The sequence below is a fragment of the Aquarana catesbeiana genome, linkage group LG11 (genome assembly GCF_042186555.1).
Source record: "Aquarana catesbeiana isolate 2022-GZ linkage group LG11, ASM4218655v1, whole genome shotgun sequence".
Classification (NCBI taxonomy): Eukaryota; Metazoa; Chordata; class Amphibia; order Anura; family Ranidae; genus Aquarana; species Aquarana catesbeiana.
Genome location: NC_133334.1, coordinates 80,580,611 through 80,596,390, shown reverse-complemented (window position 1 = coordinate 80,596,390; position 15,780 = coordinate 80,580,611). Strand labels below are relative to the sequence as shown.

Below are 15,780 nucleotides of genomic sequence, written 5' to 3'. Positions count from 1 at the left end.
TGGGAATATTACAAATTACACAACACTCTTTTCTATTTTTTTCAATGTTGGACACACAGTACATCTACAGCTTTTTTTATCATTAGGGTCTGGCATCCATGAAATACTTTATTTGACCCCAGTGCCTTGAGTGCTGCTTGAACACAGTGTCATTCCACTGGGTATGTGTCATTATTATTATTTTGTATGCATAACCCCGATTCATTTGTTATGTTTATTTCTGTTACTCATTTTTTTTCATATATGCTCATTCAATCATTTTTCTGTTTTTTGGGTCTCAGTTGTTTGACACTGTTCACGTTTAAAATGCGATGTTTTTTTTCTGATGTACCTCTTTATATATTTTTAGAACCTATACATTTGTAAAACATCATCAACTCTCAAACCCCTGATAAAGGTATCAGAATACTGGAAACGCGTTGGGTATTGGGGTACACCACCCCTTGGAGAGTATTTATAACACGATCATTATTCATTGGTATATCTTCGGTTCTGTTTCTGTATGGAATGTACATTTTTATATGTTGTAGACGTTTGTACGTCTTTTTTACTGTATACCATTAAAAATATATTTTTTAACTTAAGAGTTTGTGGTCTGTCAAAGTCCCATTAGGGGGGTATCTTTCTCTGGTTTATTACGTAATCTTCAGGCCTAAAATTACTTTTTAAAATGTGTGCAAAAAATACAAAAACTGCTCCGGCACCGGCAGCAAAGGGGTTAAAGCATTTCTGACAATTTCTAGACACAGTGCTGCTAGTAGCGTGCAGCTGATTCAACTTTCTTAATTTACAGCTTGGCTTAGAAATGGAAAAAGGAAATTCTTTATTGGTTTCCATGGGCAACTGGTATTTATAAATATATCTTAGAAACACCAATAATAATCACAAATATAATATCAAATAAGGCAGTGCAAAGTATTATTGTAATGTGTAGATAGTATTACCTGAGCAAATTTCAGTTTAGACACTTCATGACTGCAACACATGTTTTTAAAATGGTATTAAACCCAAAAACTCAAAATATTGCATATTACCAGTCCTTAAATACGGTGGCTGCATTTGTTTTATTCTTTAGCATTTTTTTCCTCCCTCTTTCACCTAGTGATGCCGCCAGTAACACAATTCATGTCTTAGGGTGTCTCCATTCTGGATGGAAGAGCAACAGAGACACCTTTGTACAGCAGCATTGTCAGTCTTAGGGGAGAGTAGTGTTAGATGCACTAGCAGATTTAGATGGACCCACAGTTTGTTATGTAGTACTATTGGGATCAAGATTTTACAGAAATGAACAAAAGCTGACTGTTGAAAGCACTACTGTCAGTTTTAAATGATTTGTTTCAACAGTCTAATTATCAGTTTTTAATAGATATGTGCTGTCCATTTAACCTCTACCAGTCAACAACCTCATTTAGATGATGTGCTTTTCAGGCTCTAAAGTGCTAAAAATAGCGCCTGCAAAGCGCCCTGAAAGAGCCGCTCAATTCACTCCAATGTGAAAGCTCCGAGGGCTTTCAAACTGGAGCGGTGTGCTTGCAGGACGGTCAAAAAAGTCCTGCAAGCCACATCTTTGGAGCGCTGTAGGAGCAGTGTATTCACCACTCCTAAAGCGCCCCTTCCCATTGAAAACAGTGGGGCAGCGCTGCAAACTCGCGGGCAAAGCGCTGCTGCAGCAGCGCTATGTGGGTTGTTTTAACCCTTTTTTCGGCTGCTAGTGGGGGCTAAAACTGCCCCGCTAGCAGCTGAATAGTGCCGCTAAAACGACGGTAAAGTGGTGCTCAATATAGCGCAGCTTTACCGCCAGCTCCCGCCCGTCTCAGTGTGAAAGTAACCTAAAAGTCCCAAATTGCCCTTCTTTAATTACCTGAACCAGGGATGGAGGCACATAAATTTATGTGCTTCATTTAAAATCCCAAAACTCCCCACTTTGTACATTTCATTGAGTTAGGAACATTTTTTCCCAGCGAGGACATGTTTGCTTGTCATGTGAACCATTTGCCAAGACTTGATGCGGTTCTATACGAAGGGGCATTATGTAGTTCTACACATGCTTTGCAGTAATGCACAATCCAAGTAAATTCTGTCACTGGTCTCAGTTTTGATCTCCATTTGAAGTATTCCTGGTATTTCTGATCATTCTTGTCCAGTTCAAGGAGATAGGAAGCCAGCTCTTTTGCACTGGGGAAGTCATCCACATGAATGAATGAGTCAGATGGAATAAATCTCTCATAGTTTTCTCGGGTTGGGCCAAGAACCACGGGGACACTTCCTGACACAAAAGCATTACGCCAGAGTTTTTCTGTTACATAGTCTGTATGTATTGAATTCTCAAAGGATAAATAAAACTTGTATTTAGAGACAACTGAAATGGTTTGCTCAGTGGCTAAAGGTATATGTTGTCGACCGTAAATGTCTATTGGTATATAATTTTTCAAGTCCTCATAAAACTGGACTCGTTTGGAATTACGGTTCCAGTTACTGACAAGCCAAGCCGCCAGCTTAGACTTTTCTGGGATTGTATAGTTAATAGCAACTTCATTCTGCTCTAACCATCCATAAGGAGTAAAGATATCAGAGTCAATGCGGTAGGACATAGTGAGGTTGATGAGTTTGTCCATGAAGTGCAGATTTGGACTGTGACTTGGAGATTCCAAATTATACCACACCCAATATTGTCCTTCAGGTCTTGGCATCTGGGGCATTTGGTCTTTGGATCCACATACATCTCTGTGATGAAAGATAACTGCATTTGCTGTGTTATACAAGCTACGGTCGGCTGTAAGGAGGCACCGTGGGCTATCGAAGGGTTTTGGACACTTATCTAAAGGGAACTGAGCACCAAAAGGCCATGTCCATAACAAGACAACAACATTCTTGGAAATAGGTGAGGAATTTGTGCAGTTTGTCTCGATGGAAACCGTGTTTATGATGTGGTTATTACTAATACGATTATAACCGAATAACACAAGGGCAACTAAAGTTTGGATGAGGAATATAGCAAAATAATGACACCGCAGTGATGGTTGTTGTACTGACTTCATTGCAGATCTAAAAAAAATCAAGAACAAAGAGACAAATCAGTGTTCAAATTAAAGACTTCTTGGAAAGTTAGTAAGCCAATCACACAAGCAAGAAATTACATTTCTTGGGGGCATTCTGTATACCATCATTGTACATAACACCTCTAGGTTGCCATATTGCATTGTACAGAAAATTACAGAGCTGCAGATTGAAAAGGAAAGGTCATTTTAATAACATTCAGTTACAATATGACTTGTGTTGCAATAGTATATAATTATTTTTTATTTGATCATTTGTTTTCCCGCAAAAGTGGAGTTTCCCTTGAACTGAAATCAAACAAACAGAAAATCGCTCTGCAGACGTCCCCTAAAGTGTATGCAAGCCCCAAATTTAAAAAAAAAATTTTTTTAATCAAAACTTTATTGACAAATATAGTAGGTGACTGTACAGAACAATAAAAAGGTATGCAGATCCATCAGAATACAGTCATTGTACATAATGTATACATATATAGAAAGAGAAATAAAAAGGTAGTCACTTGTTATTTAGCACATATATAGGGTTTTGTGCAAAAAAATAAAACAAAAAGAAAGAAAAACTAACAAAAGCACCTGGGCTTCTTAATTTGACATTTCGTGGAGATGTCCATTATCTACACTTATATAAAAAACACGAGGAAAGTCCCAAGCTCAGGCAAACGCCAGTAGAACTTTTGGTGGGTTTTAAAATCGTAGCAATCTATCCATCCCCAAAGTTATTTTAACTATGTTTGCCTCACTGTTTTTAGTTTTTGTAAGAAAATAATTTTTCTGTGAATCAGTAACAAGATTTCTTACCTGGAGATCCTACCAGCACGTCACTTCCTGTGGTAGATTGACAATGCTAAGCTGCTGCTTCACAATTAACAACAGTGTTGTCAGCCTGCTCTGCCTGATTTTTAGGTTGGCAGTTGGGCCAACTGAAGAAGCATACACAGTAAACGGACAACGCTGTTGCTAATTAACCACTTGCCTACTGGGCACTTAAACCCCCTTCCTGCCCAGGCCAATTTTCAGCTTTCAGCGCTGTCACACTTTGAACGACAATTGCGTGGTCATACAACACTGGTCCCTAATGAAATTTTTATTTTTATACTTTTTTTTTTCACACAAATAGAGCTTTCTTTTTGTGGTATTTAATTACTGCTGGGTTTTAATTTCTTGCTAAAAAAATAAATAAATAAAAAGACCAGAAATGAATAGTTTGTTATAAAATTTTGAAAACAGGTAATTTTTCTCCTTCATTGATGTGTGCTGATGAGGCTGCACTGATGAGGTACTGTCTGATGGGCATTGATTGGCAGCACTGGTGGGCATTGATAGGTGGCACTGGTGGGCACAGATAAGGCAGCGGCTGCTCTCTGTGTGAGGGACCGATGTAACAGAAGCCGGTGAGGGGGGAAAAAAAAAAAAAGAAGATTACCGATCTTCTGTTTACATCATGTGATCAGCTGTCATTGGCAGCTGATCACGTGGTAAGGGGCTGGGATCGGCCCCTTACTCCGATCTGTGATCAGCCGAGTCTCATAGACTCGGTGATCACAGAGCGCTCCATGTGCGCCTCCCAGCAATTAAGGCCCGCGCTGTAGCCATCATAAAGCTGCCCAGACAGGTCAGTCAATTAAAAACTTAAGCAGCACACCTGGATGACAAGAGTAATTCATAGGCATACCATAAAACTTATAGGAAAGGAAAGTGAAAAAAATTACCAAACATTTCTGGAGAATGTTTCAGATTTTAGAGTCTAATCCAGGGGTGGCCTGTCCATTAAGGGTGCATGGGCGCCACCTCCCCCTATCCATGCATCCAGCCCCTTTCAGGGTGCCCGATGCATGCATTCCAATGTGGGGTGGGTGTTTTTTTTTTTAAGCACAGATTAGAAACAGAGGCTCTAAAAGGCTTTAAAATAGGGTGGGCTTGGGGCGCAGAGAATGCTGTCGGAGCCCACCCAGGTGTGTTACAACAGCAAATAAATATTCGCTGTTGTAACACTGATCCTCCTCCCGGCCAATCAGGAAGTGGGTTTTGATAACCGCACCCGAATGGCTAAAGGACAGGCAATCCTATTGGATGCCTAGGAAGAGTGGGGGAGCCGCACGCTGGAAGCTGCCGATGGAGGAGAGGACACGGAGCCGCTGCACGCCACCTGCCTAGATGGGGTAAATACCGGACAGACCAGCAAACAGTGGGGGGAGCCGCAGCCCGATCAGAGGGGGAGTGGTCTAGTCGGGGTGATTAGACCAGCCGCCACTGGTCTAATCACTGTGCTCAACATCATCACATTTCCCTTCCTCTGATTTATTAGTTCAACGTTGCAAGAGAAGAGACTTTCAAATGCAAAAGCATTGATACAATTTGGAAAGCAATGATGAAGGCATAGATGAAGTGAGTGTGTTCCTCTTGAAGAGGAAGGCTTTTTACAATTTTTTAAATTTCATCTATCCCCCACTGGAGACCAAGGGAAAACTAGAGCACTAGACCAGCAAGATGCTCCAGCATCTATAGCTTCAGGGGTCTAAACCTATATTATGTACTATTGTCTATTTAATCTTTATAAACTTGTTCTATGTGATTAATCGTTTTTTGATCACTTGTTTTAATGTTCTTGAATAAAGTTTATTGATTTTACGATATTGCACACTTATATTGGTTTGTAATCTGCCTAAAAAGTCCTAATGGATTATCTTTTAGTTTTCTATTGACATAAAGGGATCTGGCACTAGGCTAGTATTATAACCACTGGAGACCATGTGGATATGGTACTTGGTCCCGTTCAAATCCAACCCTCAATCATTGCTAAGCAGTCTGGATAGATAGTCCTCCCCCATGTGATCATGCTGTTAGAAAGGAGCCAGATTTGTGAATAACAGCTTCCGTCTCTGGCAGCAGGAACCACTCTGCTATTCACATAGATCACACAGCCTGTGGCGCTGTGTCTACCAGTGGCTGCTTTTACATTTGCAAGGTCCAGCTGATGGATCACAGAGCACCTTTCGGTTTTATGAATGAACGATTAGCTCTGCCCAGCAGTGTCATACTTACCATCATTCTGTCGCTGCTCATTTTTCATTAATAAAAGTGAAATATCACACAGCACTGCAACATTGTGTCATCCATTAGTTAGGGCTGTGTATGTATAAAAGCAGCCGGCAGATAGACAGACAGAGCCACAGTACTCAGTGGTCTGTCACTATTATGAATGAACAATCAGCGCCACCTGTTCATTCATGATAGAAAAAGAGTGACTTTGAGTACTTGCAGCAAATTGAAGTAACCTGGAGTATTGGGAGTAACTGAGTAATTTGGAATGACTTAGAGTACTGGGAGTGACTGTGAGGAACTTGGGAGTAACTGCAGCACCGGGAGTAACTTGGCGTAGCGTAGAGTACCGGGAGTAACTTTTTTGGATTGTCGCTATTAGAGTAGAAGGCAAAATGTCCAAAATGAGTGGAGATGTGACCCAGTGCACATCTTGCTCCATGTATATGTTCCTTGAAGAGCCGCTTGAGGGCAAACGTTGCTGAGCTAAGTTTTTCTCTGGAAGCCAAGATCCTGGATCTAGAGAATCAAGTGGCAACACTGCAAAGCATCAACAACCTGGAAAGGCGCTATGACATTACCCAGCAGGTGCTGGCGGGGGGCCAGTATAGATATGGAGGTACAGGAGCTAGAGGTAGGTAGCTGGGTGACAGAAGGAGGCGTAGAGGGAAAAGTCTTAGGGAGGCTAGTCCTGAGTTGGTACATCCCAGCAAATAGTTTAGGAAACTTAACAAGTGGCTGAGGAATTGGTGTAGGATGGTGGGTTTCGGTTTCCTGGAGAACTAGGCTGACTTTTCAGTCGGTTACCGTCTCTATAGCAGGGACTGACTGCACATTAATGGTGAGGGTGCAGCTCTGCTGGGGGAGAGGATGGCCAAAAAGTTGTAGCAGCTAAAAAAAAAATTTAAAAAAAAGGAGGAAATCCCAAATACATTTTTTAAACATATTAACAATAAAAAAATGAGGTCAGAGCATATTGGCCACAAAGGATTGTGAAGGGAAGTTAGTTACAAATGACAAGGAGAAGGCAACTGTACTAAAGGTATTCTTCTCCTCAGTTTTTAAACAGCAAAAGGAAGGGTACAGTAACCAAGACAGTATCAATTAGTAACGCACCACAGAATGTACCTTTGTGGCTAACAGAAGCCGGTGTCCAAAAAAGACTAGAAAAGCTTAACACATATAAATCACCAGGACCGGATGGCTTACACCCGAGAGTCCTCATTCCTAATTTTTATGGACAGCATATTGACAGGAATGGTACCAGCTGATTGGCGAAAAAGCTCACGTGGTACAAATATTCAAAAAAGGGCAGAGATATATTCCTGGAAACTACAGGCCTGTCAGTCTAATATGGATAGTATGTAAACTATTGGAGGGATGATAAGGGTCTATAGCCAACAATTTGCTGATGAGAATAGTACCATTAGTAGTAATCCGCATGGGTTTACGAAAGGTCATTCTTGTCAAACCAACCGGCTAACATTCTGCGAGGAAATGAGCTGCCATCTAGATAAAGGAAGGCCTGTGGATGTGGTGTATCTGGATTTTGCAAAAACAATTTATACAGTCCCCTATAGATGCTTAACCACATACCGACCGGACCATAGCCGAAACACGGCCACAGCGCGGTCGGCTTATCCTGGGAGGGCGTCCATGGACGTCCTCCCAGAATACTGCTCTTGCGCGCCACTTCCGTGACCGCCGGGTCCAGAGGACCTGGCGCATCACGGATCACGGTGAACGGCCGCTGTTCGTGGCCGTTTACCATGTGATCGCTCCGTCAAATGACGGAGCGATCACATGTAAACAAACCGGCGTCATATCATGACGCCGGTTCCTCCCTCCCCTCTCTGTACCGATCGGTACAGAGGGGGAGGAGCGGTGGAGGGATCGGATGGTATCAGCGTTGTGGGCTGTATCTGTAGTGCCCACAACGCTGCTCTGTGACAAATACAGTCACATCCAGCCATCCATCCCTCCATGCTCAGCCATCCCTCCATACTATAATACCCCACAATACTCTGCACTACTCCGCAACACCCCACAATGCTCTGCAATACTCTGCAACACCCCACAATACCCCGCACTACTCTGCAATACCCCGCAATACCCCACACTACTCTGCAACACCCCACAATACCCCGCAATACCCCACAATACTCTGCAACACCCCACAATAACCAGCAATACCCCACAATACCCCGCAATACCCCACAATACCTCACAATAACCAGCAATACCCCACAATACTCTGCAACACCCCACAATAACCAGCAATACCCCACAATACCCCGCAATACCCCACAATACTCCGCAACACCTCACAATAACCAGCAATACCCCACAATACTCCGCAACACCCCACAATACCCCACAACACCCTGCAACACCTCACAATAACCAGCAATACCCCACAGCCATACCCAGCCATGCGCAGCCATGCTCAGCCATGCGCAGCCATGCTCGGCCATATTCAGCTGTACTCGGCCTCTGTATGTGGCCAGGCTGTGGAAGTCTCACACATGGGGTATCGCCGTACTCAGGAGGAGTAGGTGAATCTATTTCGGGGTGTCATTTTTGCTATGTACATGCTATGTGTTCGAAATATTGTATAAATGGACAACTTTGTGTTAAAAAAAAAAAAGTGTTTTAACCACTTCCCGCCCGCCGGCCATCATACGACATCCTTGACTTTGTGCGGGGATATCTGAATGATGGGTGCAGCTACAGGCATCATTCAGATATCATCTTTTTCAGCCGGTGATTCCCTACACCATAGGAATGATCATAGCGGCTATTCCACTGCTTGATCGTTCTTATGGGAGGCGAGAGGGGACCTCCCACCCCTTCCCGCCTCCCTCCGGTGCCTCTACCGTCTCACCACTACGATCGAAGCCAGGATCGTTTTTTTTTTTTTTTTTTATTTCAGGCTTCCCAGTCTAGAGGTGAGATGTGGGGTCTTACTGACCCCATATCTCACTGTAAAGAGGACCTGTCATGCCATATTCCTATTACAAGGGATGTTTACATTCTTCGTAATAGGAATAAAAGTGATCAAAAAAATTTTTTTTGGGAAAAAAGTGTCAAACTAAATTAAATAAAGTAAAATAAACAATAGAAAAAAAAAAAAATTTTTAAAGTGCCCCTGTCCGTGTGCTCGCATGCAGAAGCGAATGCACACGTAAGTCCCGCCCACATATGAAAACGGTGTTCAAACCACACATGTGAGGTATCGGTGCGAACGTTAGAGCAAGAGAAATCATTTTGGCCCTAGACCTCCTCTGTAACTCAAAACATGTAACCAGTAAAAAATGTTAAATCGTCGCCTATGGGGATTTTTAAGTAGCGAAGTTTGGCGCCATTCCACGAGCGCGTGCAATTTTGAAGGGTGACATGTTAGGTATCTATTTACTCGGCGTAACTTCATCTTTCACATTATGCAAAAACATTGGGCTAACTTTACTGTTTTTGTTTTTTTTTAAAGCACATAACTGTTTTTTTCCCCCCAAAAAAAGCGTTCAAAAAATTGCTGCGCAAATACCGTGCAAGATACAAAGTTGCAACAGCCACCATTGTATTCTCTAGGGTCTTTGCTAAAAAAAACATATATAATGTTTTGGGGTTCTATGTAATTTTCTAGCAAATAAATGATGATTTTTACATGTAGGAGAGAAATGTCAGAATTGGCCTGGGTGCTCCAGAACGCCTGGAGGTGTTCCGTGCATGTTGGGCCTCTGTATGTGGCCACGCTGTGTAAAAATCTCACACATGTGGTATCTCCATACTCGGGAGTAATAGAAGAATGTGTTTTGGGGTGTAATTTGTGGTATGCATATGCGGTGTGTGAGAAATAACCTGCTAATATGACATTTTTGTGGGAAAAAAAAAAAAAAATCTTGATTTTGCAAAGAATTGTGGGAAAAAATGACAACTTCAAAAAACTCACCATGCCTCTTACTAAATACCTTGGAATGTCTTCTTTCCAAAAAGGGGTCATTTGGGGGGTATTTGTACTTTTCTGGCATGTTAGGGTCTCAAGAATATAGATAGGCCATCAGTAATTTAGGTATGATCAATTTTCAGATATTGGCACCATAGCTTTTGGACTCTATAACTTTCACAAAGACCACATAATTTACACCGATTTGTACTTATTTTTACCAAAGATATGTAGCAGTATAAATTGTGGCCAAAATTTACGAAGAAAAATTATTAAATTTGCTAAATTTTATAACGGAAACAAAGAAAATTTCATTTTTTTACCGAATTTTCAGTCTTTTTTCTTTTATAGCGCAAAAAATAAAAAACCCAACGGTGATTAAATACCACCAAAAGAAAGCTCTATTTGTGTGAAAAAAAGGACAAAAATTTCATATGGGTACAGTGTTGCATGACTGAGTAATTGTCATTCAAAATGTGAGAGCACCGAAAGCTGAAAATTGGTCTGGTTAGGAAGGGGGTTTAAGTGCCCAGTGGTCAAGTGGTTAATTTACAAAACTGTAGGCATGGACCATAGGGTTTGTTCTTGGATAGAAAACTGGTTACAGGGGCGTGTCCAAAGGGTGGTGATAAATAACATGTACTCAGACTGGAGTGGTATGTGGGGTACCCTAAGGATCTGTCCTGGGACAATTCTGTTTAATTTACTCATACATGATATAGAGGTTGGTAAAAATAGCTCAATCTCAGGGTTTGCTGATGATACAAAAATAAGAAGGGCAATAACTACACAGCATGATATAGAAACTTTACAAGAAGACCTGAACAAAATAATGGGCAACTACATGGCAAATGAGGTTTAATGTTGAAAAGTGTAAAGTAATGCACTTGAAGACTAAAAATAAATGCAAGTTACTCGCTAGGGGGAGAACCTCCTGGGGGAATCCAGGATGGAGAAAAATCTGGGGGTCCTAGTAGAAGACAGACTAAGCAATAGTATGCAATATCAAGCTGCAGTAAGTAAAGACTATTAGCATGCATTAAAAAGGGAATTTACTCTAGAGATAAAATAATAATCCTATTTAAAAAACTTCTGGTTCAGCCACATCTGGAGTATTCCGTCCAGTTGTCACCAATTCGCATAATCTCCACCATTGTCTTTGAGTGGTTCTTTTTTGCCTTGCGGCCATTGAACATTAATTTTCTATGTGCCATTGTTATAAGTAAATACTTTGTATCAATACTATGTTAAGTTTATGTTTGTGCATTCCTTGAGCCCAAAAAGTGCAATTTTCAAGAGGAGTTTCTCCTTTATAGAGTCCGGAGAAGGGCAACAAAATTAACAAGGGGACTGGAGGACCTCAGTTACAAGAAACTACTACAAGCACTAAACTTTTTCTCCCTGGAGAAGACGCGTAAGAAGAGATGTAATAGTGATATACAAGGGTTCTTCAAAAAGTTCCTGCACTTTTTCTTTTTTTATCTCTATTAAAGTGTAAGTAAACCCCCTATCGTTTTAAACCAAGGAAGCTGCCATCTTTGCCTCTGTTTAATCTACAACTGCCATGATGCTGCACATGTGATCATTTATAACACCAGCTATTGGATGGTTTGACAGTTTGCATGAGAGCACAAGCAATGGGAGTGTTACATTTCCAGCACGTGCCGGAAATGAAACTGGTAAATGGATGAGTTTACGTCCGCTTTAAATATAAAAAAGTGCAGAAACTTTTTGAAGACCCCTCGCACAAATACCTCAAAGGTGAGTCCAGCATCATAAGAAAACTATTCAGTCTAAGGGAGTGTAGAAAGACACGGGCCACTTAATGAAACTGGAGGAGAAGTGGTTGAACCTTAAGCTGCATAGTAGGTTTTTCACGGTCAGGGCGGCAAGGATGTGGAACTCCCTTCTACAATCGGTGGTGTCAGTAGGAAGTATTGATCGGTTTTCAAAAACAATATACAGGGTGGGATATGGGAAATTATTGAGTTAACATGAACACACCCCCCCCACACAGGTTGAACTGGATGGACTAGTGTCTTTATTCTTTTTTTTTTACCAATAAAATTTTTATTGTAAAATTCACAAAAGTAACAATTATACAGATATGAAACATTTTAGTCTTTTAACATGTACTCGAGTATGGCGAAAGCTAAAGCAGTTATTGTGAGTCATAACAATATAATTTCACAAAAATGATCCACCTTTCTAAACGGTATCATAGAGATTCAAGTACAATTGAAGAAATAGGTACGGCTGCCAAAAATCTGTCTGTAATAATACTATGGTCAGCCGACCATTCACTCATGGATTATGGTTACATCGCCTAGTGTCTTTATTCAAGTGTACCAACTATGTAACGATGTAAGATCCCAGAGATGTGACTCTGTGTAATCTTCCAGATGAAAAGAATACCACCTTGTCTTCTGTAATGACCTGAAAGTGAATAGCTCAAAACCAAATTCACTATATAGACCACCTATATACCGTATTTATACATGGTGATCATATTCCCTCTTCATCGCCTACACTCAAGAGTGAATGAATTTCTGAGCTCATATCTGACCTTCTCCATGCCTCTTATTAGTTTGGTTGCCCTTGTCTGAACTGTCTCCAGTTCTCCAATATCCTTTTTGTGAACTGGTGGCAAAAAAAAAACAAAAAAAAACGTATCTGCACATTGCAGATACATTTTTCTTATGTTTTGCACAGGGGCAGACTTATGCAAAGAATGGAAAGGTGGATTGCAATGTTGTATAACATTCTACAAGATACAGAGACTTGGAAAGGCAGTCATTTTTTGCACCCAATGAATAAATGTGTGATTAGAGAGCCCCATAGTTTCAAGAGGAGTTCACACAACCTTTACAGTAGAGATCTATATTAAGGGTATAGCCAAAATCTTTATTGATTTATTTATTTATTTTAGATTACATGAGTAGAAAAGGATTGAATTCTCTTTATTGTCCATGTCTCCACTTGGGGAGATCCCCCCCCTCTTTTTGTCTTGCTGACCCATTGTCACCAACAAAAAAAGTGATGTGAAATCCCAAATTTTACAGTTGTTGTAAGAACAGTAGGTAAACAGAAATCTATCTATGGGAATGACTGTTGCTGTGACAACTGTCTAAGAGGAGAATTGCCATCACTTTGTAGGGACCCTTTCTGTTGCTTCTCCAAGACAGGAAATGAAGGGAAATCTTCTCAATGGGGCACAGACAGTAGAAAATACACTAAAATGGCTTTTCATCTTTCCCCATCATATTAAAAAATATATTTTTTTAGCAATACATACACAAAAATGTTCATTTACATTATGTACACACTAGAGGCTTTTACTGCAAGCATTGTTTCTAAAATACTGCTGTTGAAGACATATAAATGTTTGGGTATCAGTAGAAAATAAGTTGACAATTGAAAACCATATAAAGCTTGATGTTTCAAAGGATAGAAACTAAGAGCCCTTGCACACTCACAGCGCCCGAGCCCCGGCAATAAAGCGCCGCTATTTTACCATCGCTTTTCTGCAGCTATCGGGGCGCTTTTTACCCCTGCTAGCGGCCAAAATAGAGTTAAAAGTGCCTGCAAATCACCGCTGCAGCGGTGCTGCCCATTAATTTCAATGGGCAGAGGTGCTTTAGGAGCGGTGTATACACCGCTCCTAAAGCGCCTCAAAGAAGCTGCTTGCAGGACTTTTTTGTACGTCCCGCCAGAGCATCACTCCAGTGTGATGTCCTCGGGCTTTCACATTGGAGTGACAGGAGAGGCGCTTTGCAGGTGCTATTTTTAGCGATATAGCACATGTAAAGCACTCCAGTGTGAAGGGGTCTTAGAGGTCTGCTTAAAAACCCCTTCCCGCCGACCGTACGCATATATGCGTACTCGGCTTTCCGGGGTTATACCAGGATGATGCCCGCAGCTGCAGGCATCATCCCGGTACCGTTGTTTACAGCGGGCAATTGGCTACCCGTGTATAACAACCGATGCGGCTAAAAGCCGCTCGGCTGTTATACCGGAGGAGTGGGAGGGGACAACCCCCCCTCCCGCCGCTGTTACCGGGCCTCCCGTGCGATCGGGAGGCCCGGTGTCCATTCGGCTGCCTTCGGCGGCTGGGGACGGACTGGAACGAAGCTGCGAGCGGCTTAGTTCCAGCCTTCTTGTTGTAAACGCGGAAGCGACGTCATGACGTCACTTCCCGTTTACTCGGCTGCCAATGGCGCCGAATTTAAAAAAGTACACAGTATTCAGAATCGCCGTTTTCGGCGATCTGAATACTTTGAAGTGTAAAGGAGGGATGGGGGGTCTTTTAGACCCCCCATCCCTCCATAAAGAGTACCTGTCACCACATATTACTGTCACAAGGGATGTTTACATTGCTTGTGACAGCAATAAAAGTAAAAAAAAAAAAAAAAAAAAAAAAATTTTAAACACAATTTATAAAGTACAATAATAAATTAAAAAAAATTTTTTTAAAGTGCCCCTGTCCCCGCGAGCTCGCGCAGCGAAGAAAACGCATACGGAAGTCGCGCCCGCATATGTAAACGGTGTTCAAACCACACATGTGAGGTATCGCCGCGATCGTCAGAGCGAGAGCAATAATTCTAGCCCTAGACCTCCTCTGTAGCTCAAACCTGGTAACCGTAAAAATTTTTTAAAGCGTCGCCTATGGAAATTCAAAGGTACCGTAGTTTGTCGCCATTCCACGAGTGCGTGCAATTATAAAGGGTGACATGTTTGGTATCTATTTACTCGGCGTAACATCATCTTTCACATTATACAAAAAAATTGGGGTAACTTTACTGTTTGGATTTTTTAAAATTCATGAAAGTGTCACTTTTCCAAAAATTTGCATTTAAAACACCGCTGCACAAATACCGTGTGATAAAAAATATTGCAACAATCGCCATTTTATTCTCTAGATTCTCTGCTAAAAAAATATATATAATGTTTGGGGGTTCTAAGTAATTTTCTAGCAAAAAATACGGATTTTAACTTGTAAACACCAAATTTCAAAAATAGGCTTAGTCATGAAAGGGTTAAAGCAGAATTAAACCCATCAATTTAACAGTTTCAAAAAACAGTTACATTCCCAGCACATGCCAGGAATGTAACTGTCACATTGGTTGTACTCTCAACCACACTGTCAAACCATCCAATGGCTGGATCATAACTGATCACAGGTGCAGAATCATGGCAATTGAAGTTTAACCACTTACCGCCCGCCATATAGCAGAATGACAGCCGCAAAGTGGTTGTGATAGCCTGACCGGACGTCATATGACATGATAAGGTTAATACAGCCGGCACGTGCCCGCAGGCGATCGGAGGTGCTGTGTGTCAGTCTGACACGCCGCAAATCTGATCATGGTATGGAGCCTCTGACAGAGGCTTCTTACCACGTGATCAGCTGTGACCAATCAGGAAGTGCCAGTAAATGGCTTTCCTCGCTTCACACTGACAGGGAGAGCTGATCAGCGGCTCTCCCTGTCGGGGGGGGGGTCGGAGTCAGTGCTGATAATCAGCACATTGATTATCAGCGCAGCCCCCATCAAAAGGTGCACATCAGCTGCCAATCAGTGCCCAACGCCTGCCTGCCTGTCCCCATAAAAAATGCCTGTCAGTGCCCACAACAGTGCCAATCAGTGCCCACAACAGTAATGCCTGTCAGTGCCCTAAAGTGCCAATCAGTAATGCCTGTCAGTAGCTCCTCATCAGTGCTGCCTATGCAGTGCCACCTATCAG

At 41.8% G+C, this 15,780-nt stretch overlaps 1 protein-coding gene across 1 annotated transcript in view; it reads right to left on the bottom strand.

The window, feature by feature from the left end:
• Nucleotides 1-799: 799 nt before the first annotated feature.
• LOC141112115 (3-galactosyl-N-acetylglucosaminide 4-alpha-L-fucosyltransferase FUT3-like) overlaps nucleotides 800-15,780 on the bottom strand; it is a 62,214-nt gene continuing 47,233 nt past the window's right edge. The window contains exon 2 of the mRNA XM_073604582.1: nucleotides 800-3,045. Coding sequence (XP_073460683.1) covers nucleotides 1,980-3,038 — 1,059 coding nt within the window. The 5' untranslated portion in view covers nucleotides 3,039-3,045 and the 3' untranslated portion in view covers nucleotides 800-1,979. The remainder of the gene's footprint in view (nucleotides 3,046-15,780) is intronic.